This window comes from Anguilla anguilla, chromosome 16 (genome assembly GCF_013347855.1).
Source record: "Anguilla anguilla isolate fAngAng1 chromosome 16, fAngAng1.pri, whole genome shotgun sequence".
NCBI lineage: Eukaryota > Metazoa > Chordata > Actinopteri > Anguilliformes > Anguillidae > Anguilla > Anguilla anguilla.
The window spans coordinates 19,979,344-20,004,555 of record NC_049216.1 but is presented as its reverse complement, the minus strand read 5'-3'; the positions used below and the strand labels follow the sequence as shown (position 1 = coordinate 20,004,555).

The 25,212-nt window shown below is 45.4% G+C and overlaps 1 protein-coding gene across 1 annotated transcript in view; it reads left to right on the top strand.

Moving 5' to 3' along the window:
* LOC118215515 (OTU domain-containing protein 7A-like) overlaps positions 1-24,262 on the top strand; it is a 72,468-nt gene extending 48,206 nt beyond the window's left edge. Inside the window, exons 7-13 of the mRNA XM_035396409.1 lie at positions 2,745-2,872; positions 3,898-4,010; positions 7,949-8,076; positions 9,052-9,201; positions 16,091-16,205; positions 18,044-18,128; positions 18,816-24,262. Coding sequence (XP_035252300.1) covers positions 2,745-2,872; positions 3,898-4,010; positions 7,949-8,076; positions 9,052-9,201; positions 16,091-16,205; positions 18,044-18,128; positions 18,816-20,228 — 2,132 coding nt within the window. The 3' untranslated portion in view covers positions 20,229-24,262. The remainder of the gene's footprint in view (positions 1-2,744; positions 2,873-3,897; positions 4,011-7,948; positions 8,077-9,051; positions 9,202-16,090; positions 16,206-18,043; positions 18,129-18,815) is intronic.
* The last annotated feature ends 950 nt before the right edge of the window (positions 24,263-25,212 follow it).

Here is a 25,212-nt window from a genome sequence, read left to right as displayed (position 1 = left end):
CTCATCAGGCACTGCAAACACCGGGCTGGACAGAGCAGAGCAGGGAGCCTGGTCCCAGAGGCAGACATAGGGAGAAACGGTCCCTCTAGTGCTGAGAGCAGCTTACTGCAGCCTGTCCTTCATGATTTTTCAGCTCAAGATGAATACCTCAAGATTAATGCTAAAAGGTGTATGAGGTTTTGGGAGACCAAATGCAACTGAACAGGGATTCTTTAAGCCATTCACCTGAGGTAGAATAACCACTAATTCTCGAAAAAGACAAGGACAGGGGAAAAAAAGAACGAAAAGAAAAATACTCCTAAGGGAGAGTATACCAAAGAAAAGCTCTAAACAACCCGCGTACTGGGTAAAAAACAAAAGCTTAAGGAGTATGAACTTTCTGAAAATAAAACTGCCTGTGCAGAAAACGGGGTAACTCAAAGAAAACAGACCTCGAACCGAGGCTGAAAAAGTAACACTAAAATAAGAATTCTGAGTTTAGGTTGTGGCACTAACTTGTTGCCAACAACCAGTTAAGCTAAAGACTGTTGTGCTAATTTTATAGCCACAACAATCCAATATCGCAAACTTTTAATCCTATAGACGCTTTCAACGGTAACAACATAAACTAACGTTACTGCGCGTGTGCGTTGTTCTGGCCCTAACTTAACTTCCGGCAGACTTCCGCAAACAATCAATAACAACGGAGTCCCTTTAGACTATTTCTGATAACAAGCAAAATAAATAACAAGTAAATTATGTTAGCTAGCTAGTTAAAACTATGTCAAGTCAGTATTATTTGGGGTTACCAGTCGAAGAAAAGAACCGTTACTTGGCCAAACTTAAATGCGATAACGTTCCACTACCAGAAAAACAAGCGACAGAAACATAACTGTTGACAGTATTGCACCTTGCGGAGCATCATACATTCCTTGCATAATCCATAACTCTTCTGGTTACATGCACATCTTGTGTAAAAAGTGCACTCTTTCTATTACATTGCTTAAAAACGATGATTACATGAGACACAAAATGGGGCTAGTGCTGGGCAGCATGTGTAGCCAATGCAATTACTATAGGTATTTATTTGTATAGCATGCATTGATGGAAAAACATCGTGGCTCTAATAGTTTGGGTCATCTTGCTAGGTTACCACAACAAAAATGATCCGGCAGTGTAACTTTGTCAAGTCATTGGAAATAGGTATCATAGCGTTCGTTCAAAACGTAGCTATAGCGTATCAACTACTAGCATTGATCTAACGTTTCTGTGTATAATTCATTTATACAATGTTAGCTACATTTAGCTAGCTAGCTAGCTACAGTCAATTTAGTTAGCTAATTCTCGTTCATAACTATTGAAGGCTTGTTACTGGTCAGCTAGCTATTAGCTATCGCTTATCATGAGTTTGTTACCTGAAACAATGTCAGTGCTACAGTGAGAGCACCTATTCGACCACCTTCGTTCGACAGACAGGAAAACGTAAACTGATTTGCAACTATATATGAAATAGGTGAAATATCGCTAACAACCTGTACCTAGTTAAGTAGGAAAAAATGTCCTTGTTATCCTCCCGTGGTTATTTTTTCAACACTTTCACGATTCTTTTTTCTGTGCCGGCAAATAAGTGGTCCAACGCTAGCTTTTGGTTGCTAAGGGGACGTGTATCTACAACCCTATATAAATGAATGGAACTTAACATACATTTGCTAGCATACTGTATAAGTGTCCTGTCCTGCGTATTTGAGGTTACTATGAGAACGGGTGGTCGCTATCAGCACGTCTAGGAATCCGTACATATTCACTGTCGTAACTCAAGTCGCAGGACGCAAAATAGTCGTTGGGAAAGCAGTTTGAAAGTATGAAGCAACGTCTGCGCCGTTGGCTTTAATGGGTCACGATGAGATAATTACGAGCGTGTTGCTTGTCTTAAAGTTGATATAGGCCTGTATTAGTATTACTAAATGTGTATGTATGAAGTTGGTTTATTTATTTATACAGTTTGTGTATTTTTACAGGACTTGCATTTTAATAGGTAACGATGTCCAGTTATTTCTCAAAAATACGAAGTAACAATGGGCAAGCACCAGCTATAATAATCGCAGGGATTCAAGCAATTCGTTTCACAATTCCCTAGTGGGGTTACAAAGTTAAATAATGCATTTTTACAAATTTTCGAAATGGCATTTGTTCCAGGTTGCACCCCACAGCACAACAACCTGAGCCCAACGTCAGTCTGCTCATCGATTTAACTTTCACTCCGTTTGTAATCGGTGCCATATTAGCCAGTAAACACAAACCCAATAATAAACAAACACAGACCGGAAGTTAATTTAGGGCCAAGCGCACAACCTCGGCAACGCGCGTGCGTCCGATGAAAGCGTCTATACCTTTACCACACTTGACATATTACCGGCTCTCGTGTAACGTAGCACTGAAGCAAAGTTTATCGGCTTGCTGGGGGGTTTAAATAGAAAGCCAACAGGTGCAAATAGTAAAAAGAGATTTGCACGCGTATAATTCAATCAAGGAAATGAAGAAAACGTAATCGACGTAATAACTGAAGAAAAGGCGCATAAAAAACCAATGGCCGTAATAACTGAAGAAAAGGCGCACAAAAAACCAATGGCCGTAATAACTGAAGAAAAGGCGCATAAAAAAACCAATGGCCGTAATAAACGAAAGAATGACGCAGATGGAACAGAAATTGTGTTATCATCCAAAACCATGCGTGTGTGTGTGTGTGTGTGTGTGTGTGTTTGCAGGGATGTGGGGTTTCCATGACCGGGACCTGGTTCTGAGGAAGTCTCTGTATGCGATGATGAAGAGTGGGGCAGAGAGAGAGGCTCTGAAGAGGAGGTGGAGATGGCAGCAGACCCAGCAGAACAAGGAGGTCAGCATCCTTCTTCACCCACACAGCCTCTCACCTGCCTGCCAGACACACACACTGCGCTTACACACCTACTGTAAACAAACACACCTACACAGCCCACTGCCCATCCACATCCTTGAAAAACAGCAGGCAGGAGCATCACGACAGACATTGCGGAGCGTAATACTCATGTTCTTGTAAGTCGTCACACCAGAAATTGTGGAGTCCAGTTAAAATCATTCCAAAGCAAGTTTTATAATTCATGCCTCACTTACCACAGACATGTCAGGAGCTCAGCACCTTGGGCTCCGGGCTTCCTGAGTGTGAGTTCTGGGGAGGCTTTATGGCTGGGCGCTAATGGAGCTGTGAGACAGCCATTATGCTGCATGGGAGACAGTGAATGCAGCTTGTGAGGAGTTATGGCTTTGTGAGTGCTGTGATGCAAGCCAGGGTCAGCTTGGGGGAACGGTCCTCCCTCAGGAATGAAACCCTCTTCCCCTCACGCCCTGCTCTGCCGCGCCCTGTTTCGCCCTGCCCCGCTACGACGGACTCCCCTCTAGCCCCTGAGGCACCTGTGGAACAATCCAGCAGAGCAGCCAGGAACGCCACTCTGGCACCTGCAGTGGTGTGTGCATGAGAGCGAGAGAGGGGTCCATTCACGGGGATGCTCAGGAAGCATAGCATTCAGTTCAGCTGCTTGTGGAGCTGGCAGTCATATCAGTTGTCACAAGACACACTGCACCCGTACAGCAAGTGTGCACATCAGAAGACAAGCTCAGAGAGGTGGAAAAAATGGGGGAAAAGAGTTTCAGGCCATATGTGTGCAGATGCTACCATTGCTGTGGTGTGTACTGATTTCCTGTGTGTGTGTGTGTGTGTGTGTGTGTGAGTGAGTGAGTATAATGGCTGTCTGTGCAATGAAAGACAGTGTGTGTGAACCAGGGATAGGGATAGTGTGTTGATGTGTATGTGAGAGTGTAAGTGTGCAAGCCTGCAGGCCTGTGTGAAAGTGTGTGTATATGTGTAACGTCTCTCTCTCTGTGCAGTCAGGGCTGGTGTACACGGAGGAGGAGTGGGAGAGGGAGTGGAACGACCTTCTGAAACTGGCGTCCAGTGAGCCACGCACACACTTCAGCAAGAACGGCAATGCCAGTGGGGGGTGAGTAACTCTTGTTTGTGTCCAACACAGCCACGCCACCAAAACAGCACACTTCAAATCCGCACCGCCTTCAGCAGCCAAGCCAATACTCACTCTCTGACTCTGGATACACCACGGGCCAGGCACAAAAGAAGGAAGAGAAGAACAGCAGTAAAAACACAAGGAGAGTAAGAAAGCTGTGCCACGGAGGGGAGTGTGGGTGTGGGCTGGGCCTGGGTGACTTGGGGCCTGGGTATTTATTCAGCACTCTGTTTGAATTGAGAGAAAGATGAGGAGAGGGTTAAGGTTCGGAGCATGGTCGTGATCAATTGCTGCTTTTACAGTGTGTGTACGTAAGAGAGCGAGAGAGAAAATGACTCCTTTAGATCATGCCTGTGTTCAATAGCGTGCTTCTCTCAGTTGGGTTGTCAGAGGCAGAGTACAACCAGCCCCCAGCATCTGCTCCAGCACCACTAGGCTCCAGACTGGAGTGTATCACTGAGTTTATTTTAAGTCAATGTTGGCTAACAGCACAGGGTGAGGGGGTTAGGTGTTTGGAGTCAGAGAACTCAATTAATCCCCTGACCTTTTCATGGAACTCATTAATAACAGGGACCCTGTTGTCCTACTCAACCCCCACCTCCATCCCTTATGTTGCTCTAGCCAACTTTTCATGCAGAAAGGACTAGCACATTTGGTAAAATGGAGATTCACCTGTGTGAAAATAACCATGTGATCATTCTGATAACCTTGTCAGCGGTTTGGCGTTTGCTTGCAAGGATAGTGTGAAAAAGGCCAGCAGGTCAGCGAGCCTTGGGAGGAGTAGCAGTACTGTTTAAATTTCATTTCATGGACATGATATACAGGAGAGGTCTGTGTCAGTGTACATTCTGCCGCGCTTACAAATGACCTCATATCTCAGGTCAAAAGATAAAGGAATGGAAACCATAACCTCTTCCGCTGCAGTTTCCTCCACCTCGCTGCAAATCTCGAGCGCACTGCGAAACGTGCAGCGGTTACAGTCTTTCTGGCCTCTGTGGCAAAGCGCTCAACTGAATCTGCTTCTCAGAGGAAACAGCTGGGTGTGTCTATACCAGAACTGAGCTCACCACTGCAGTACGTTGCATTTGCTTCCTGTTTACTGGAAACGTCTAATTAATGCTGCGCTATGATTCGATAAACAGCCTAGCCCCAATGGTAACGATGTGATAAACTAGTCGTGATTTGTCAGAACAGCCCTCTGTGCCATTATTGGGAAGTTTTCAGCAGAAGAAAATTACCGTTATAGCGCACTTCCCTAAACTGTAACCGCATAAAGTGAAACCCAGTCGCCAGGCAACCCATTGACGATGTGTCTGTGTGTAACTGCTGTCTGCCAAACATCCTGGTGTGTCGCATCTACTGGGACCACACCACCTAACACCCACACACTGTCTGAAGCCTGCATGTGCAAGCACAAACCCCCTTGTCACAGTAGTCTAATCAAATCCCACACTCACTTCAATGACAGAAGGCAGATGTATTCATACCAGAATTTATCCCCTACTCAAAAACAGCCCAGCAATTCACTGACCGTGGCCAGGGAATTTTCAATACCCTGTGCTTCCGGCATCGGCAGGTTTACACTGGAATCAAATCGAAACTCTGACCCACTTACTAATTACAAATGTTTGGGATTTGTAGTTGATCATTAGGGCACCAAGAGTTTCATCAAGCGTTTAATCTAAAAGCGGATTAAGATGCTCAACCTGAATTATTCAGTTGTACTGTGCTTACAGAGAGTTACCCAGCACATGACTGCAAATGTTTTCCCTCAAATCTTTCAGTTCTTCAAAGGCAGTCTTTTAAACAATAAATGTCTACTGGTATTAATTCATAGAAAATATTATTACTATATACTAGAAATTTTAGTACCATTTATTTAAATAAATATATTACATACGTATATTTAAGTGTGCTTTGTATGTAATTATTTTGCTGCTTTAATCTGATGGCCTTTTAAAACTATCCATTTAACTCCTTCCTAAGGTCATCTTGCCAGAGACAACATTCATTTTGGTTTAAAAAGAATTGAGTGCTGTTGGTAGGGTGCTATGTTCCTTCTCTGTCCTCGGCCCCTCCCCGTGTGCTATGCCCCTCCCTTGTGCTATGCTCGTTCCTTGTGTTATGCCCCTCCCTTGTGCTGTGCTCCTCCCCCTGTGCTATGTCCCTCGCCTGTGCTGTGCTCCTCCCTAGTACTGCTCATCCCCCTGTGCTATTCTTCTCCCCCATGCTCTCCTCCTCCTCTGTTCTAAGGTCTGCTCCCATTTTGTGCTCCTCCCCTTTGCAGGAGTTGAGTTGTCAGCGCTTTGTTGCATGGTCCTGGTCAGCGAAAAGCCCGTACACAGGGCTAAAGAAGAACTGGCATATTAAAAAGCTTTTAATTAGCATTGATTTGGCATGCAGGCTGTGTGCGTGAGAAGACTTCATTGTTGTATTTCCCTGGTGGGTAGGCAGCCCCGGCTGGGCTGTGGCACGCTCCACCGGCCTCCGGGAAAAAAGCGGCAAATTGCTTTTGTGCCTGGCACCGCGAGCCGGCAGAAATGACTGCACACATCTGCGGCTACGGTGCGAGCACAGCGGCACGCGGGGGGCTCACAAAGGCAGCGAGGGGAGCCTGAGTCAGACACGCGTATCCGCTCACCAGCCGTGAAAGGAACAGAGCTCCCTGCCCCCTCCCTGGCCATGAGGAGACGAGCCCCAGGGCCAGCCGTAGCTGAGAGGGTCCAGACAGAGCAGTCCTCAGTCAGTCAGCCTGAGGGGAGAAGGGCCACATGGTGGTTCTTGCTACAAAATAAATCTCAGAAAATCCTGCTTTTTGATCCACCCAAGCATTTATAAATCTGCTTCACAGCAAATCTGACTGTGTGTAAACATATGTACCTTTCCTGCAGTTTTCTTCTATACTAATGGAGCTAAATCAATGCCAGCTTTTATTTACTCTGGATAATTCTTCCCAGGCTGTGGGATATGGTGGATTTACAGGTGCTGTTGAAAAGTATTTGCCCCCTTCTTGATTGCCTCTATTATTGAAATGGTCATACTGAATGACTTCAGATCATTAAAAAATGTAATATTAGACAAAGGGAACCTAAATAAGTATAAAACACTAAAAACATAAAACACAATTTTATATCAGTCTTTCACATCGCTGTGGATAAATTTCTGCCCACTCTTCTTTGCACAACTGCTTCAGTCACTCAGATGTGGACTTTCTTCCAGCAATTCAGAAGGAGACATTCATATAGTGGTTGTCCAGGTCCTGAGGCAAAGCATCCCCACGCCATCTTACTACCACCACCATGTTTGACTGTTGGTGTGATGTCCATGCTGTGAAATTCTGTATTTGCTTTACACCCAACATAATTGGGCCCATGTTGTCCAAGAAGTTGAACTTTCGACTCACCTGTCCATGGAAAATAATCCCGAAAAGCTTTGGGATCATCTTGGTGCTTTTTTGCAAATGTGAGATGAGCATTGATGTTTCTCTTGGTTAGCAGTGGTTTCCACTTTGCTATTCTCCCAAGAATCCCTTTATTGCCCAGTCTCTTTCTTATTATTGAGTTATGAACACTGTCCTTAACTGAGGCTAGAGAGGCCTGCAGTTCTTTGGATGTTCTTCTGGGATCTTTTGTGACTTCCTGGATGAGTTGTCGCTGTGCACCTGGAGAGATTTTGGTAGGTCAGCCACTCTGGGGAAGATTCACCACTATTCGAGTTGTTCTCCATTTGGAGACTGTGGTTCGGTGGAGTCCCAAAGCCTCTAAAAAAGCTTTGTAATCCTTTCCAGACTGAAATCCTTTTTTTCTCATCTCTTCTGGAATCTCCTTTGATCGTGGTATAGTGTGCTTGTAGAAACTTTGTGGTGACTACATCACTCTGATGGTAAGGTTCAATATGAGTGAATATGTTTCCTACAGTGTGGATAACTCGGAGGACCCGGTTTATGAGAGCTTGGAGGAGTTCCATGTGTTCGTTCTGGCCCACGTCCTGCGCAGGCCCATTGTGGTGGTGGCTGACACCATGCTCCGAGACTCCGGTGGAGAGGGTAAGCACAGGCCAGCATCTCAGTACTCACCTACTGAGTGTGCTCCCTCTAGTGGTTTGGAGGAATAACAGATCTCTGTATACTCAGACTGGGGTACATGTTTATTTTAATGGTTGCCTGCACATGAACCGCCAGTGTAATTTACATTTTATGTTGAAGATTGAAACAGTACCCAGTCATTCCAAAGACACATAATCAACAATTGGCAGTGGTCAGTGCCAATAACAGTTGTTATTATTCTGAATAGTGTGCATATATATATTTACTATCTAAGAATTTTGGGAAACACTGTGTTGTGTCTCCTAATAATTCAATGGAAGCAGATATTAAAAGCACATCAGCTTGTAACTGCCTTCCCAAGTCCCATGATCAGAGTCATCATGCTCCAGCTGGATGGCAGAAGGGTTCCTCCTCGCCACACAATTTCAGCACAGCAGTTCCCACTAGATGGAGAAGGCAGCATTCGGAGCTGAGTTTTGTGGCTGGTATAATGGCTGTGGTGCAGGGTAATTCCCTTTCCTGCCCTACAGTCCTGCTCTAATCAGGCCAGCACAAGCTGGCGCCAGCCACAGCTATGGCCTGGTGCAGCGAGACCGCTTTCCCAAAGAGCCACACGTAGCGCATGGCGTCCCACTGAATGCTGCTGTCTGCCCAGATCCAGACGAACGTCTGCGGACCGAGGCGGAGCTTGTCCCCCAGTCGCTAGGCTCTCCCCCTGGGTGCTCACTGTGAACAGTGATGGGGAGGGCCGGGTTCAGTTCCGGTCTTACCTTCTCAGTGTTTAGCAGCAGATGGAGTGTTGTTACACAGCTTGCCAACTGCACTAAAAAAGCCTCACTACGAATATCCACCTGGAACACAAAGTCAAGGCTGTCTTGAGAATTGGGGTTGTTATTGTTCTTGTGCATTATTTTATTTAAGCTGCGTTTCATTCTTTATGTGTCATTTAAGAGGAGTTTGGTTTTTATACTGCAGCGTTTGCTCCTATACCATTCGGAGGCCTGTACCTGCCACTGGAGGTTCCCCCCAACCGCTGCCACTGCTCTCCTCTGGTCCTGGCCTATGACCAGGCCCACTTCTCCGCCTTGGTGTCCATGGAGCAGAAGGACCAGCAAAGAGAACAAGGTATGTACTGAACAATGAGAGCACAGGCCCAGGTACTCTTTCACCAATTGCAACACAGAACAAGCCAGGTACAAGCTGGACCCATTTCAGCAAAAAGAAAGGTACAGTCTGTACAGTCAAGGCACATTAGAGAGTATGAACGGGCTAATCACAGCACAGAGTAAATTACTGAGTGTGCCAAACAACAGCAAAGAACAAATTACTGAGTGTGCCCAACAACCCAAGAACAAGCTGTGGACTGACTAGTAAAAATATAGTGCTAAGTATAATGTATAACTGCCCAGTCAGAGCACAGAGAAAAATACCAACTGACTAATCAGAGCAGAGAGCAAAGTATAGAGTGCTCAATCAGAGTGAAAAGCTGGAGCCAGACAGAAGCAGATATACATGGCAGAGTGAAGTTTGAAAAGCACCAGTCTTGGCACAGATGTCCAGAATACTGCTGAAGCATATAGATCAGCTCTGTTTGTGTACAGGAGATGTGATGGAAACTAAAGATTCACAGGTCTAACAGACTCAGAGGGCTGAGAGTGGCACACAGACCCAGCTCAAACACACATCTACCAAAACCAGATTTTCAGATCTGTTCCCTAATTACCTAATAAGGTGATAATTTAGGAAAGGCAGTCAACGAACATGTGACTGGTAGTCCAGTCTCCATGTAGCCTAGAAACAGTTATCTGAAGGAGTTCCCGCTTTAAGCACGGTGAATGAGCAGAGGCTTTCTGGCACGCCTCTTCCTGCCGCTGGCCAATAGGAGTCCCCTGAGGTCAGCCCAGGGCCCCGGTTGCCAGTGTGGGCAGTGCTCCAAACCCTCCGCCCGGGGTGTTTGTGCTGCTGGCTGAGCGGACGGGCCCCGGTGTTCTCAGGACAACCCGGTCTGGGTCGGCTCCATTCCCAATAGCGTCTGTCAAGTTACCGCCAAAGCCGCAACGGCCAACAGCTTAAGGGCTATGAGAGGAAATCCGAAAGGGGCTGAAGAATGGATTTCCCTTACAGGCAAAGTCATCTGCATGCCATCATGTCACAGCGCTTCGGGGACAAATGATAACCGCTTCATTCAACAGAGCGCGGCCCTCCCCGCATGACACAGCGTGGGTAATGTGAGCGCTGTGGGCACAGGCGCTGCCATCAGGGCCCAGATTAGCAGGCAGCATTGTCCATCCACTTCTTCTGGGTTTAAACAGAGACCTCCTGAACTGACGGCTGTCAGCTGCGACAGCACAACATTCTGACTCCCCTCTGAGGCGCAGGCAGCAGTGAGATTATTTCCCCAATATATATTAGCGTATCAGGAGCCACTGTGCTTTGGAATTAACCGCTGATTGAATTATGAGCGTCAGAGTCAGCTTGCTTTGGCTCCATCAATAGATAACAGTGCAAAACAGACAGATTGGTTTGTTTCTCTGCGTACAGGGCAGCTATGTGTCACTGCAGTAAAGAAACTCAATTTTTAACTAGAGTACAGATTCCCATCCCTGACACTGTGCTGCTGTGTTATTAAAAATGTTCTTCATATCTAACATGTCTGCATGGATGATATGTGAGCCATTGTGGAGAGTTTCTTCTTTTAAGTAATATAAAGTGATCTGTAGTCATCTCTCTGTTTAAGAGTTTGAGAGCCCGGCTTTTTTTCCGTGGGATGGTGTTACACCCCCAGCTGTGCTGCTTCCAGGGGGAGTTTTGGAGGGGTGTGTAATAAACTGGATTGTCTCTTGGTGGTAGCACCTTAAAGCTAAGCAGTACAGCATCATACTGATTACAGGCCCTGAGTCAACTAGAACTCCTCCGTTAGGTGGGTGGAGATCTTGTGTATGCACACATGAACAAACACACGCACATGCACTTATACAAGTACACACTCACACACCCAACCACCCCCCCCCCCTCCCATTCTGAACAGGTTTCAGGGAAGTAGGCGCACTCTGCCACTGCTAATTACAGCTAACTGGGCACCGCCTGCTCTGTCAGGCCACAGCTGGGCCACACCCCTTCTCCTACCCCTGACCAGCCTGTTCCCCTTCTCTCTGTGCACCGGATGACCCGGAAGGTTCCGGAAGGCTCTAACTGTTTGTGCTTTCGCATGTGTGTGGGTTTGCGTGTCTGAGCCTATGCATGTGTGAGGTTTTATGTGCATGTGTGCACCTGTGTTTGTATGTGTGTATACAGTATGTGATTATGTGCCAACTACTGGGCTTAAAGATGCCGCCAGGTGTTTGATATATGGAACTTAAACCACAGTGACATCTCACTGCTGGAATCCACATTCCAGTTATATTAGCTCAGTTTATTTTATGTGGTAAAAACAGTATAACAGGAAAAAGGTTGGCTAGGTATAGAGTCAGGCGAACTGCAAAGTTTGCTTTAATAGCACACAGCTCGTTTGATGGAGCAAAAAGGTTTAAAATATAGATTATAGCTTTTTTCACTGGTATCACATTTCTACAGTCCCCCAGAGTATGTGCACTGTTTAGACTACGCACCTTCTTCCGCCTAACATACACACAAACGCAAACACACACGCACACACACACAGACTGACGAACGCTCTCTCTACCTGAATGACCTGGCTTTCTGGTGGAACGGGAGGAGAGCTGGTTTCAGTATGCTTGTTTTTGCTGCTGTGGTTTAAGCATGAGGAGAGTTGGGCCAAGTAAATGTCTAGAATTATTTTTAGGTCTACTTCCACTTTTAAAAAGACCTCCGTGGGTTTTCACTGAGCTCACATAATGGCCCTTTCAACCTTGTATAAAAGAGCCATTTTTACACAGTAGCACTTCAACACTTACCAAATTTAGTAAAAAATGTAACTGTACGTTGTATTAAAACAGATGTTCCCAAACTTTCATCTCAAGGTCTTCTAACATGTGCACCCTGTGACCCATGATACTTTATGCAACACCCACAACAGGCTGCAATTCAGTGACTATTTAACGCACATATAAATTAATGCCATTATGTCATGGATCCATATTTTGTACAATATAAATATTTAGTGACCACAATCATCGCAATATTAGAAAGGATGTGTAAACCCAGTATTTGTTAAAATTTTCTGAAAGTCGAAAACATAAAATACATACTATATGGAAATATAAACAAAATATGTTTACAAAAAGTTTTACAATTTTCAGGCATTACAGATATCTAGGGGTCCCTGGACTTCAATGAGAGAACCCCTGTTATAAAAACATGAAAATGTATTCAATTATGTTAAATACCCCTTTAAATACTGTGCATACATATGTGGACTCTCCTGGATATTAACCTTGATATCTTCCAAACAGACGAGGGCACTGGTACTAAACGAGTCATTATGTGTTCAAAGCAAGCCTTCAGGCTGCTTCAAGCTGAGGAGCTGAAGCTGAAGTAAACCCCTTTCACTGAGGAGAATGTCATGTTGGCTGATATCCACCAGTGGGCGCCACTGTCTAGAGTTACATGAAACGGGCAGCGCCCGCCAATGTGCTCTGCCTTGGTGCAATGTCAAATCTAAAAAGATTTTTATAACATACATTTTCAATATTTTTTATTACCTGCTTAATATTAGTTACCTCCAAATGCATGTACAATTTATGGTTTATTAAGCAATGTCACGTTATTTAGCACTGCAAGGGGGAGCTGTGGATAGTGTAGTATGAAACAATGAGGATGTGCGAAATAACTGCCATCTGCATTATTGTCAGGGAGAAGAAGTGTTCTTTATTTTTAGGGCAGTTGCCAGTGCTAACAGGTTGTGGTGGTATCTGTACCTTTACCCTAATTTTAGCTTAGTTCTCCTTTTTAAAAGCCCCTGTGCAAAACTGTGGTGTGTACCATGGGTCAGTGGTATGTAAACCTTCAATACCAGAGCTGTAAGAGGATTAGAAAACTTCATGGTGATCAAAGCACATATAATCGTTTAAGGCTGCCTATGTATGAATTGTCTTTATCAAGAGAGTAATAAAGAGAAGCAAGGCTCAATAAATGAACCTTGTGTGCCTGGACAGTCTGTGTGCGTGTGTGTGTGTGTGTGTGTGTGTGTGTGATTGTGTTTGTGTGTGTGTGCGTGTTTGTGTTTGTATGTCTATCTGCATTATGGTGTGTGCGTGTCTGTTTTTATGTGGGTGTGTGTGCATGTGCGCCTAGAATATGTAGTTCTTTGTGTGTTTGTGTGTGTGTGTGTGTGCCTGTCTGTTCTTATGTGGGTGTGTAAGTGCGTGTGTGTGGGTGCGGGTGCGGTCGCGCTGTGCGCCTGGGTCTTTTCCTCTGTGGAGTTATTGTGTATTGTCTAAGAAGCTTGCTATGGCAACTGCTCTTCAGGACTGGATGGCGTGTGAGTGTGCTGATCACTGCGCTGGCAGCCGCGCTTTGTTTTGTCTGTCTGGTCTTGTGACCAACACAATCAATCGACCAGGAATGCCTGAGCTCTTCCTGCCGTCTTTACCTCAGAAACTGGAAGTGGTGCTTGTGACGACATGCCAGAGCAAGATGAGACTGGTTTACCCCTATCAATTCAGCTCTGCCTTTTATTCCTCCTCAAAACCCCTCCCCCCACCACACAGAGTGCCCTCGCCTCCCTGTATCAGTTCTTCCTCAGTCCCACCCCCTGGCCTTTCCAAACAAGCCGTCCAAGTCACAACTGGCACCCCTGCCGCATTTCTGGGGGGGGCCTGTGATGTCACGGGCTATGCTAATTCCACTGGGGAAGGTCATCCGAGGACAGCAGCGCGTGTCTGCCAACGCGCAGCGCGAATGCGGAGCTCCCAGGTTCCCGCCAATCCCAGCGCGGGAGGCAGCCGGAGCGGGGCGTGCGCGGCGGGTTTGGGTCCGCGAGGAGCTCGAGACAGCTGCAGTGTGGGAGAGCGGTGTCTGATTCAGACCTCCGCCAGCGCAGCGCGGCGCGGCGCGGGGGGAAACACGCTCCCGTCAAACCCCCGCGGCCCTCGCTGCCACGCTCTCGCACACCTGTCTGAGGCTTTGTGTGCTCACACACCTCTGCCCGTCGCCTGGCGCTCCCTGGCGCCTTTGTTTGCTCTAGCCCAGCTTAGCTCCCTGCTGAAAGGCACAAGCCTGTACCCACCCCGGTGCTAGCACAGCACTTTCAGGGTGCGATGTTGGGGTGGGGTAGGGGGGTTGTATTTTTGGTAGTGTAAGTTCTCATTTGTTCTCTGGACAGATAGATTCCAGGAAACCAAAATCAGTGCGGAAAGCAAACAGGTACGTGACCTCTTCCCCTGGAGGACATTCGTGCCAGTGGCCAGACCTCTGTACTTTTATTGGTTACATGTATTGCCCACTTCAAAATGCATCTTCAGCAGAATGAAGTGAAAATGTGTTCCTTGTGTTGACTGCGTTTAGGCAGTAGGCATGTTTATTCACCTTTCCAGTCGAAGCCCGGGTCTTTTTTTTTTTTTTGGTTTAACATACACAAACACGTAGAAAGGATTCCAGTCTTTGATTTTAACGGCTGGAGCTGGCATGTTTTGTTTTTTTTTAATACTGGGTAGCGGTTAGGTTACCTTCTCAGTGCCTACCCTCTCTGCAACTCTGATGGCTTTTCTGTGTCTAGGATAGATGGAAAAGCACTGCGATCAGTTTAAATTTGTGGCAACGAGTTTTTAAAGATGGGCTCAGCAGGGGGCTGGTGATGACATCACTGGTGCTGCAGTACCGCTGGGTATTCTATTGTTTTCCCTAAGGGCTTAGTTGCTGATTTTAAAGGAGATGCCAAGCCCTTTTTAATGAGTAGCCTCTCTGAAATCAGCTGGAGTGGGATGCTGGATAACCATCAATTGATCATTCAGTCGAATTCGACGCACTATTGTCCTCTAAACCAAGACATCACTTCAGAGCATGTATTACAGACAGAATGCTAAACGATACTAAATTGAAATAGAAAAGAAAGTACGCAGCAATACAGTGACTCACAGAACTAATCACAAAAGTGCTACATAGTGATTAAAAGGAACAGACGTGTCTAGAATAATCTGACCTTAGATTTTCCTGTTGGAGGTACATTATGACTTTGCATTATCAACACACACACAGTTTAAGAAAACCACCACCTTGAACTTCATCTGTTGAAGTGTTCCCTTGTCTTAGTTAAAGTATTATATAATAGTTAAACTATAATACAGTTAAAATGGCTTATTTCATTTGACTGCTCATCTCATTTGGCAAGACTGCAATTAGGTTTTAGTGCACACACACACACACACACACACACATGCTCTCTCCCTCACACAGAGAAACAGTAATCATTAGAGCTCAGCATAGACTGTGAGCACACATTGAGTGCCTCGGTACATTGTGTACCCCGGAGAGAGCGGGTGCTGCTGGCAGGGCCCCGAGCAGCGAAGACTGCCTGTACCCTCAGTTCCAGACAGCCAAGGCTGGATCGTCCCCCATTGTCTCCCAGCCCAGCTGACATGTGGGAGGCCCTCTCCTCTCTGTCTGTGAAAGAGTCTTTTAGTGGATTAAAGCAGCAGGTATTCTCATACTCTGTTTTGGAACGAGGATGTCAGCCAAACCACACAAGAAGCAACAACCCATATCATATCGTGTTGGGAGTTTTCTTTTACTTGTTTTGTTGTTGACTTATTTTGAGCTATCAGATTTGAGCTGTGTGTGTGTGCTGTATGTCTATGTGTGTCTGGGTGTGTGTTTGTTTGTGAGTGTATGTGTGTGTGTGTGTGTGAGTGTGTGTTAATGTGTGTACAAGTGTGTGTGAGACGGAGAGTGTGTGTGAGCCTGTGTGTGTGCATGTGTGCGTGTGTGTTTGTGAGGGTGTGAGTGTATGTGTGTATGCGTGAGTGTGTGCGTGTGTATGTGAGTGTGTGTGTGAGTGTGTGTGTATGTGTGAGCTCAGATTAATACAGATGATCCTGTCCCTTACATTGTGTTCCAGCTGTCATCCCTCTGACTGACTCTGAACACAAGCTGCTGTCCCTTCACTTTGCTGTGGACCCAGGGAAGGACTGGGAGTGGGGGAGGGATGATAATGACAATGCCAAGCTCGCCAAGTAAGTCCTGCTGATCCTCTACACACTGTCCTCTACCCACAACCCCCATCCACTCCCCTATCCTCCACTTTCCCCTATCATCTATTCACTATCCATTACCCCTATTCTCTATTCACTATCCACTACCCCTATCCTCTATTCACTATCCACTACCCCTATCCTCCACTATCCCCTATCCTCTATTCACCATCCACTACCCCTATCCTCCACTATCCCCTATCCTCTGTTCACTATCCACTACCCATATCCTCTCTTTACTATCCACTACCCCTATCCTCTATTTACTATCCACTACCCCTATCCTCTATTCACCATCCACTCCCCCTATCCTCCGCTTTCCCCTATCCTCTGTACACTGTCCACTACTCCTATCCTCTATTTACTATCCACTACCCCTATCCTCTATTTACTATCCACTACCCTTATCCTCTATTCACTATCCACTACCCCTATCCTCCGCTTTCCCCTATCCTCTATTCACTATCCACTACCCATATCCTCCACTATCCCCTATCCTCTGTTCACTATCCACTACCCCATCCTCTATTTACTATCCACTACCCATATCCTCCACTATCCCCTATCCTCTGTTCACTATCCACTACCCCTATCCTCTATTTACTATCCACTACCCCTATCCTCTATTTACTATCCACTACCCCTATCCTCTATTTACTATCCACTACCCCTATCCTCTATTCACTATCCACTACCCCATCCTCTATTCACTATCCACTACCCCTATCCTCCACTATCATCTGTTCTCTTCCCACTATCCTCTGTTCACTATCCTCTATTCTCTACACACTGTACTCTACTCTCTGCCTGCTAGCCCTCAAGCCTGTCCCCTGCTCTGTGGATGGAGGGCAGCGTGCTGCTGTGTACTCTCTAACATCAGGTGGTTCAGTCACACAGGGGACAGGACCAAAGAACCCCATTCAGGGTCGACAGCAGATCCTCCTGAACCCCGTCTGCCTCCTAAACGCCCATAAACACCCACATGCTCACACAGGCAGAGGAAATGAGGGCCAGACGCCCAGATTCTGCATCCTTCAGTCCGTCTGTTACCCAAGTAGTTTGTGTAGAACACCTCCCCCAGACCCCCAATTAAAATGCTCACCCTTCAGACTATGCCAGTATGAGCCTACTGTGAGATGCCTGTATATGCCATGAGCAGACAGGGGTTTGGAGAGTCAGAGTTGCTTGGACACTTTGAAGAGTAGGTTTTTTGGCTTTTTTTTTTTTCAAAATTCTTAGTATTTCCAAGTGTTCTAGGAATCAACAGCAACAGTACTGATTGTTACATCAGCATTAGAACATTCTAATCACATATTTGGGATAAGGTGTGATACTTGCAAAGCTTTTTTTCTGTAATGAAATTAATAGAAAAGCTGAAGAGGAGGAAGGGGGAGGGTGTAGGAACAGTACACTCACTTGAGTGTCAGTGTTAAAACCAGGCCTGTAAAACCTCATCTGCCACGCACATTAGAGTAAAGCAGTTCTGCTCACATGACTCATGTGAAAGCCTCTGTACGTGGCAATTATGTGGGTTTAATTTTATTTTTAACTCTGAGACAAAAACAGCTGTATATGAGGGTATGTCAGATGCAAATGAGCAGGAAGACACCTGTAGAGTCACTCCTGCAGGGGGGTGGGGGGGTGTGGGGGGGGGGGGGTTAGCCCAAGCGATGTCTGGGGATGGACCTGTAGTGGATCTGTGTGTTCCAGAGTGTGTTCAGGCACAGGACACAGAAAGCACTGCATAGATTTTCTGCTGTTGGGAATGAAATCAAATTTCAATACTGTGGTGTGCTGATGCTCTCTCCCCTTTGTTTCAGTCTCATCCTGTCCTTGGAAGCCAAACTCAACCTTCTGCACAACTACATGAATGTAACATGGATTCGAATCCCATCGGAAACAAGGGTACATATTTTTTTTTACATCCCTTAAGGAAAAAGCTGTCTTGTGCTGACTGTATTTGGCCTGTGTTACCCATTAGTCACAGTTTAACAATCTTGTAGTATGTATTTTTTGTTTGTTAATGTGGGAATACTGTGAAATATCTGAAATTTATAATGGGAGAGATATTTTGAATATTTAATGACTAATTGCTCTTATAATTAGTCTGTACATGAATTCTTATTCTGTATTAAATATACCTCCCCACTACAGCGTATTTTAAAAACTTTATTTAGCTGTTTTCTTTAGAAGGGTAGATTTTAATGACTAGACAAAACCTACTTATAGATATTATATCACATATCACGAGTGAAAAGTCAACATACATAAAGATATATGAAGTGTGGCAAGCTCATTATAATAAATTACATATTACTTTAGAAACATTTATTTTTCTGCTGGGTTTGGCAGCTGAGTCTCTATACATGCGATTCAGGCAGCTGTATTATTTCTATTGCTCCCTTTCTTTCTTTCTTTCTTTCTTTCTTTCTTTCTCTCTCTTGCTCCCTCTTCCTCTCTCTCTCTCTATCTCTCTGTGGTATACTGTACAAGATATAAAAGAAATCAAAGTGCTCACTACTTATTCTTCCCTCTCTCTCTCTCACTCCCTCCCTCCCTCCCTCTCTCTCTCTCTCCCCGTCTCTCTCTCAGGCCCCTCTGGCTCAGCCTGAGTCTCCCACGGCGTCGGCAGGAGAGGACGTGCAGTCCCTGGCTGACTCCATGGACTCAGACCGTGAGTCCGTCTGCAGCAACTCCAATGTCAACGGCGGCAAGCCAGGCAAGGAGAAGGACAAGGACAAGCAGCGCAAGGACAAGAACCGCACGGACTCCGTGGCCAACAAGCTGGGGACCCTCAGCAAGTCCCTGGGGATCAAGCTGAAGAAGAACATGGGGGGCCTGGGGGGGCTGGTCCATGGGAAGATCAGCAGATCCAACTCGGGCAGCGGCGAGAAGGTCAAGAAGAAGGACTCCAAAACCCGCAAGGGGAGCAAGGAGGAGTCGGGGCAGTCTGCCAGCACGTCTTCATCGGAGAAGGCCACAAGCCCTTCCCCCACGGACAGGGCGTCAGGCTCCTCCCCCGTGGACAAGCAGGGCGGCTCGGGCAAGGCGTCGGGCGACAAGGCGACGGACCAGTGGAAATACAGCACGGACGTCAAGCTGAGCCTCAACATCCTGCGGGCGGCCATGCAGGGCGAGAGGAAGTTCATCTTCGCCGGTCTGCTGCTGACCAGCCACCGACACCAGTTCCACGAGGAGATGATCAGCTTCTACCTGAGCAGCGCCCAGGAGCGCTTCAGCGCAGAGCAGGACCAGAAGAGGAAGGAGGCGGAGAAGAAGCCCCCAGCCAATGGGACGACCCTGAAGAAGCCCGAGCAGGAGAGCGCCATCCAAAAGGAGCGGTCGGAGAGGTCAGACAGCTCCCCCAATGAGGGCTGCTCCCCGGTCCTGCACCAAAGCCATAACTCCCAGCTGGCCCTGAAGATCCAGGAGAGGCAGAGCCCCACGCCCGCCCCCTTCTCCTCCCCAAGCAATGGTGCTAAGAGGGCGGGGCCCGTCCCCGTGTCCGCCCACTACAGCCATACCCCGCCCATTCAGAGGCAGAGCGTCATTCACTTGCGAGACGTCAACCTGCAGTCATCCAACTTCCAGGATGACCCCTACAAGCCCGCGGTGGGCACCCTAAAGACCTGCGCCACCTACCCCCAGCAGAACCGCTCCCTGTCCTCCCAGAGCTACAGCCCCGCCCGCATGTCGGGGGTCCGCACCGCCGAGACGGCCGAGTCCCTGTCCTACAACATGCCCGGGGAGCACAAGTCGCACACCTACACCAACGGCTTCAACGCCAGCGACGTCCGGGACTGCCTGGCGTTCGCCGACGAGGACTCCCCCCGGGGGTGGCTGAGCCACGACAAAACCAAAGGCCGCAGCGCCCTCTACTGCCCCCAGCAGAAGCGCTGCAGGAGGGAGAACTGCTCCTTCTACGGGCGGCCCGAAACGGAGAACTACTGCTCCTACTGCTACAGGGAGGAGCTGAAGCGCAGGGAGAGGGAGAGGCCTGGATAGCCCACGCCGCCTTGCCAGCCGGAGAGAGGCTAACCAGCTGGCCCTCAGCAACCATCGCAGATGTCCTCGGAGAGAGAAACAAAAAGACGACCATCTTCGCTCCACGAATAACCAGATAACTGCAAAGCATAGACCAGAACAAATTTCCTACTCCTGTTTAAGAGCAGTTTTGCTTTTATTATTGTTACCTTTCTCTCAATATCGAAAGGTCAATGTTACTTGATAACAAGGGCGGGGCAGACTGAAATCAGCCCACAGCTTTGGCCACAGGTTTTTCACTACCCATCATCACATTTTTACCTGAATGCAGTTGTTTAAGTGGTTGGAGAGCTCAGTTCTTTGCTGGTTGCCCTTAAGCCATATTGCAAAATCATAACGTTGTAGGAAAGATCAAATGATGAAGCATATGCACGGCTTCTCACGGGTCAAAATAAAGAGAAAGTTCTAATCAAATGAAATGCAATACTGTACAGACCAGACCTTAAAGTCTCCAAATAGAAAAATATTGCTCCCCTGTTTGTCCAAAAAATGTTACACAGAGGCAAATGCACAGGCAATGAGTGACATTAAAAAAGCAATAAGTTTATCGATGTCAGCAAACTTTTTCTAAATTTGTCTATGCATTTGCGCAATTGGGTGTTTTTTCTCCTTGATTAAGGGATTTGAATCACAGCCTCTAACTGGCTTCGTTAAAATGTCTTATGAATCTTCTGCAGAAGATGCAAGTCTGTTGGAATGAAAGTCAAAGCCATTTAGTTTCTTGTTTGTGGGTTAACATCCCATAGCTCAGTACTGTGGGCCATATTCGAGTAGAGGACTTTGTGGTGAAAGGTATATGTGCTGTAATAAGATGTCTTCCTCACTCACTAGCATTCACACGCTGGCATTAATCTACAATGGCACAGTTCCCGCTTATCAAGCCAAAATTATTTTGACAGGAAAAATATGATGTGCCAAAAACACCAACCAAAAATAAACAGGCAGACAAAAAGAATGTCCTCCATCGTTCTCAGGTACTCAAAACTGAGAAGCAGCTTCCTTGGAAAATGAATATAACTGACTGAATCAGTGAAGTCGGAATGACCACGGAAAGCAGAAATGATTAAATAAATAAAGATTTCCACCTCATTCCCTCTGCCCACTGCAGACACACTGTAGTACATTCCGTCCGCCATGGCTCGGACGTCAGAGTCAGGGATGATCGCCATTCATTGGCAGTCTTTCGCTGTGCCATTCACCGTTCACTGCTTTCGCTGACGTAAAAAACAAGGCCCGGGCCCAAACAGCATGCAGGGACGAGCAGCCGTTTCACCGGTCCCGACCTGTGATGAAATCTGTTCATCTCTTTCCCCGTTTCAGTTTTTCAGTCAGCTGAAGCCTGTGAATTATGTGGGTGCATTTCAGAGAAGATAAGTCTCCCAACACCACAAACTTGTCATATCACTTGCCGCTCCTCGATGAAAAAGCGAACCGTGTTTGATTTGAATACCTTGTTGTTTATCAAAACAGTAATCACTGTAAAATAGCATCCCATCTTTGCACTGTTGTGTTTGTACTTGTAATATGCTTGAGTGCCATGCTGCCCTTAACCGCCTGCCTTTTGGCCAAAGATGTGGGCTGTGTTTTCAGTTTGTTTCCATGTTTCTACTCGACAGGTCGTATGTAACAGGTTCATGGACTCTCACCATTAGAAATGTAAAATATTATTTTGTATTCATTTGACAGTTTTACACTACTTTAAATTATTAATTTGCACATTAGGTACCAATGTAAATAGCAAAAGGAAAAAGAACAAAAAAGATTAGTTTATTGTTAAAAAAAAAAGAGCGGTGTTGTGTGTTTTTGTTTGTGGACTACAGAATGTGACTCTACAGTGCATTTGGGAGTTTACAAGCCAAGGGTCAATTGTAACATAGAAAATTATTTTTATATTCTTTTCACAGAATTCCATGAGGCAATATTTAGTGTTTTTTTATTATGGACACATTTGCCACTTTGGTTGGTTCCTTTAATTGCTGGGTTTGTGAGGAAAAGAACCTTCAGGAAAACTGAGCTTTATGAAAGCTTAGAGTTTTCAGGTTTACTGTCTCAGTATGAATGCTGTTTAAGTTGCTGATAGACCTTCATACAATACATTTGCTTTTATTAGCTCTTTTCCCTATCCCTATTTTTTCCCTTTCTGCAACTGCAACTGTACTAAACATCATGTAGCAGATTATAAAAGAAATACTCAAGGTAGGAATTCAGCTATATCTGTGAGCACCTCTGGGAAAATGAGGCATGTGGTCAAAAATGTGATCATAGAACTTAATCCGGACTGTGATAGATAATTTATTGATATCAATTGATTATTCTTTGAAAACATTAAGAGCCGCTTTGTATATTACACGGCAAAATGTAAAATTGAGTAACAGCCGCAATCCACAGAATTAAGGCTTCAGGTGTTTCATATTTTCATCAGAAGTTAGATTTACCTTATCACACATTAAATATGGCCTTTCACATTCTTTCTTTAACAGGTCTTGTTAAGCGTACATTTCATGTAAGTTGGCTCACAATACCAGCCCACGATCCCCCTTTAATTGGCCTGTTCTCCTGCAGAATGTTCCCATGAACAGCATTTCCCAAAGTGCATTGGATTTCGACTGAGTTCAGGACAGACAACTTCACAACCTTCCCCACTGTCCCATGTCTTTTTTTTATCAGTCAAAGACTGAAAAACCTAACCAAAGGGTGAATGCCTTAACATAAAAAACTTTTCAAAACTAACTTTCTTTATGACTCACTGACATGAAAAGGAATTTTATTCTGAACATTTTGGTACCATACATGGAAATATAAGGAACGTGGGAACCAACAATGTATCTTCTCACGGCTGCTGATATCTGGAATTTGTCATCTCAAAAATGCCATTTTTGATCAGAACTAGCTGCACCTCATTTTGCTGGAACTGGTCACAGTTATATATAGAACTAATTTAATCCGCTGAGATCCTCCAACATGGAGGATGGTGGTATATCACATTATGTACAACTGCAGAGTCACTAAACACACAGCTAATTAACATAATTTCTACTGTACATTATATACAGCACAGTGCCTGCATTTCAATGTTAAAAGCAGATCAGGGTGGAAGTGCTTACTTTCTCTGAAGTGTTCCACATGAAAACTGCACAACACTGACAAAACCACTACATCAGCCTTCATAAATGCTTACACAAGCCAGTATCAACTGGAATACGATGCTGTACAGTATGACCCTATCCATATCATAAATTCCATCACTCCTATATTATGTTTTCTTCTGAAATGTTAAGGCTATATAAGTTTGCATTCATGTTTATAAACACTTGTATGCTGTGCTTATTCAGGTGTTTTCTGGTTCTAAGGTGTTGTGTATCTTTTATGTTGGACCTGTTATTGGTTGTGATGACTGTAGGTCTTTGCATTTTATGAGGAACACCTCAGAGCTCTCCCATGGGTCTCCTGTCCTCTCCAACAACTGGCTGCATTTCACATCAACTTTCAGGTCTTTGAGTCGCAATAAAATACCTTTGTACGAATCTGTGGCTATAGACTGCCATATATATGTAGCCTATGGATATATATAGTGTCTGTAGCCAAGCCTTCATGGTAGTAAAGTTGAGAGGCATCATTTTATAAGTCAAGGAAAGCACTTGTGGGATTTGCAAACTCTGCAAAAATTACCAACTGCAGTCTCCTGAATGATAAAATCAGCAACTGCAGGCTCCATGGTATATATCACTGAACCGCTCTTATTGCAGTAATGTGCGCCCCTTTATTTGTCTCCTCTTATAGCCAAATACCGAATCCTCTGGACAATCTGCCAACACAGAAAAAAGTAGTGCTCCAATGATACGCTGATTGTTTCTGATAACTGTTTGTTATGTTATTGGTTATTCGCTTACACTAGTTTTTATAGTTACAAAATAAGAGTAGCCTATTTTTAAAATGAGGCTACTGTAATTGAAATACATGACCACAATAAATAAAGGATTCTCAATTTCTTAAAATTTGTAGTTTCACATCACTTTTAAATTTCACAAGCAGTTCCAAGCTCGAAATAAGCATTCATACCACAGAGTACTATAGTACTTTTACTTCTTCAAAACAAAACGTGATGCATCCCAGGTGCAATTTTAGTCCTCCAGTTCAAGGCCTTAAATAAATATGTCAATGCATTTATGAAAGAGTGCTCACTGTATGAAAGCATTTAAATAAGTGCAATGTATTAATGAGGTTGAGCCACACTCAAAACTGTCTTAGAGTCAGGCCATTCCAAGTGAAACAGTTAACTACAATATATAGTCACATATGTATATTGTTGAATATAACTGGTTTTCCCAAATGGTATGACCCACACATACAGAGATAGCCAGAGAAAGATGTTCAAAAAATATGTGATCTGGTATATCTTTATAAACAAAATAGTATTTCTGGTCGAATTCATTTTTATTTTAGTTGCAATACTGCTGCTGACCAGGTATGAATGGACATGGTAGTTATTTGGCTGAAAAGCCCTAATAGTGTCCAGAAAATCACTTCCTGTAATTGCATTTTTCCTTCCAGTAAAAACTCCCAGAATTTTCCTGTCATGCAATAGCCCGGCTCCAAGAATTATGGCTGTCGTGGGTAAGTTAACATATTCAGAGTTGCATTGCTGTGTATTTTGGGAATGAGTTCATAATTTGACAGAGGCCCTCCTAGTCCCACCCTCCGGCTATCCCTCCCTGCACCTCGTGGTACTCCCCAGCTGAGGAGATATCGGTTCAAGAGGCCTGTGGGCTTTCTCAGCGGAAAGGGAAGATAGTATCTCTATCCTGAGATTACCTCACAGCTAATGGATAAACCCCGAAAATCTGGGGTCCCAGGAGAGGGGGCAGTAAGAGAGAAATGCCCCTCAGGCACAGAATGATGTGAGCGAGTGAACAATTGAAAACGGCTGATGCTGCTGCAACCAAAG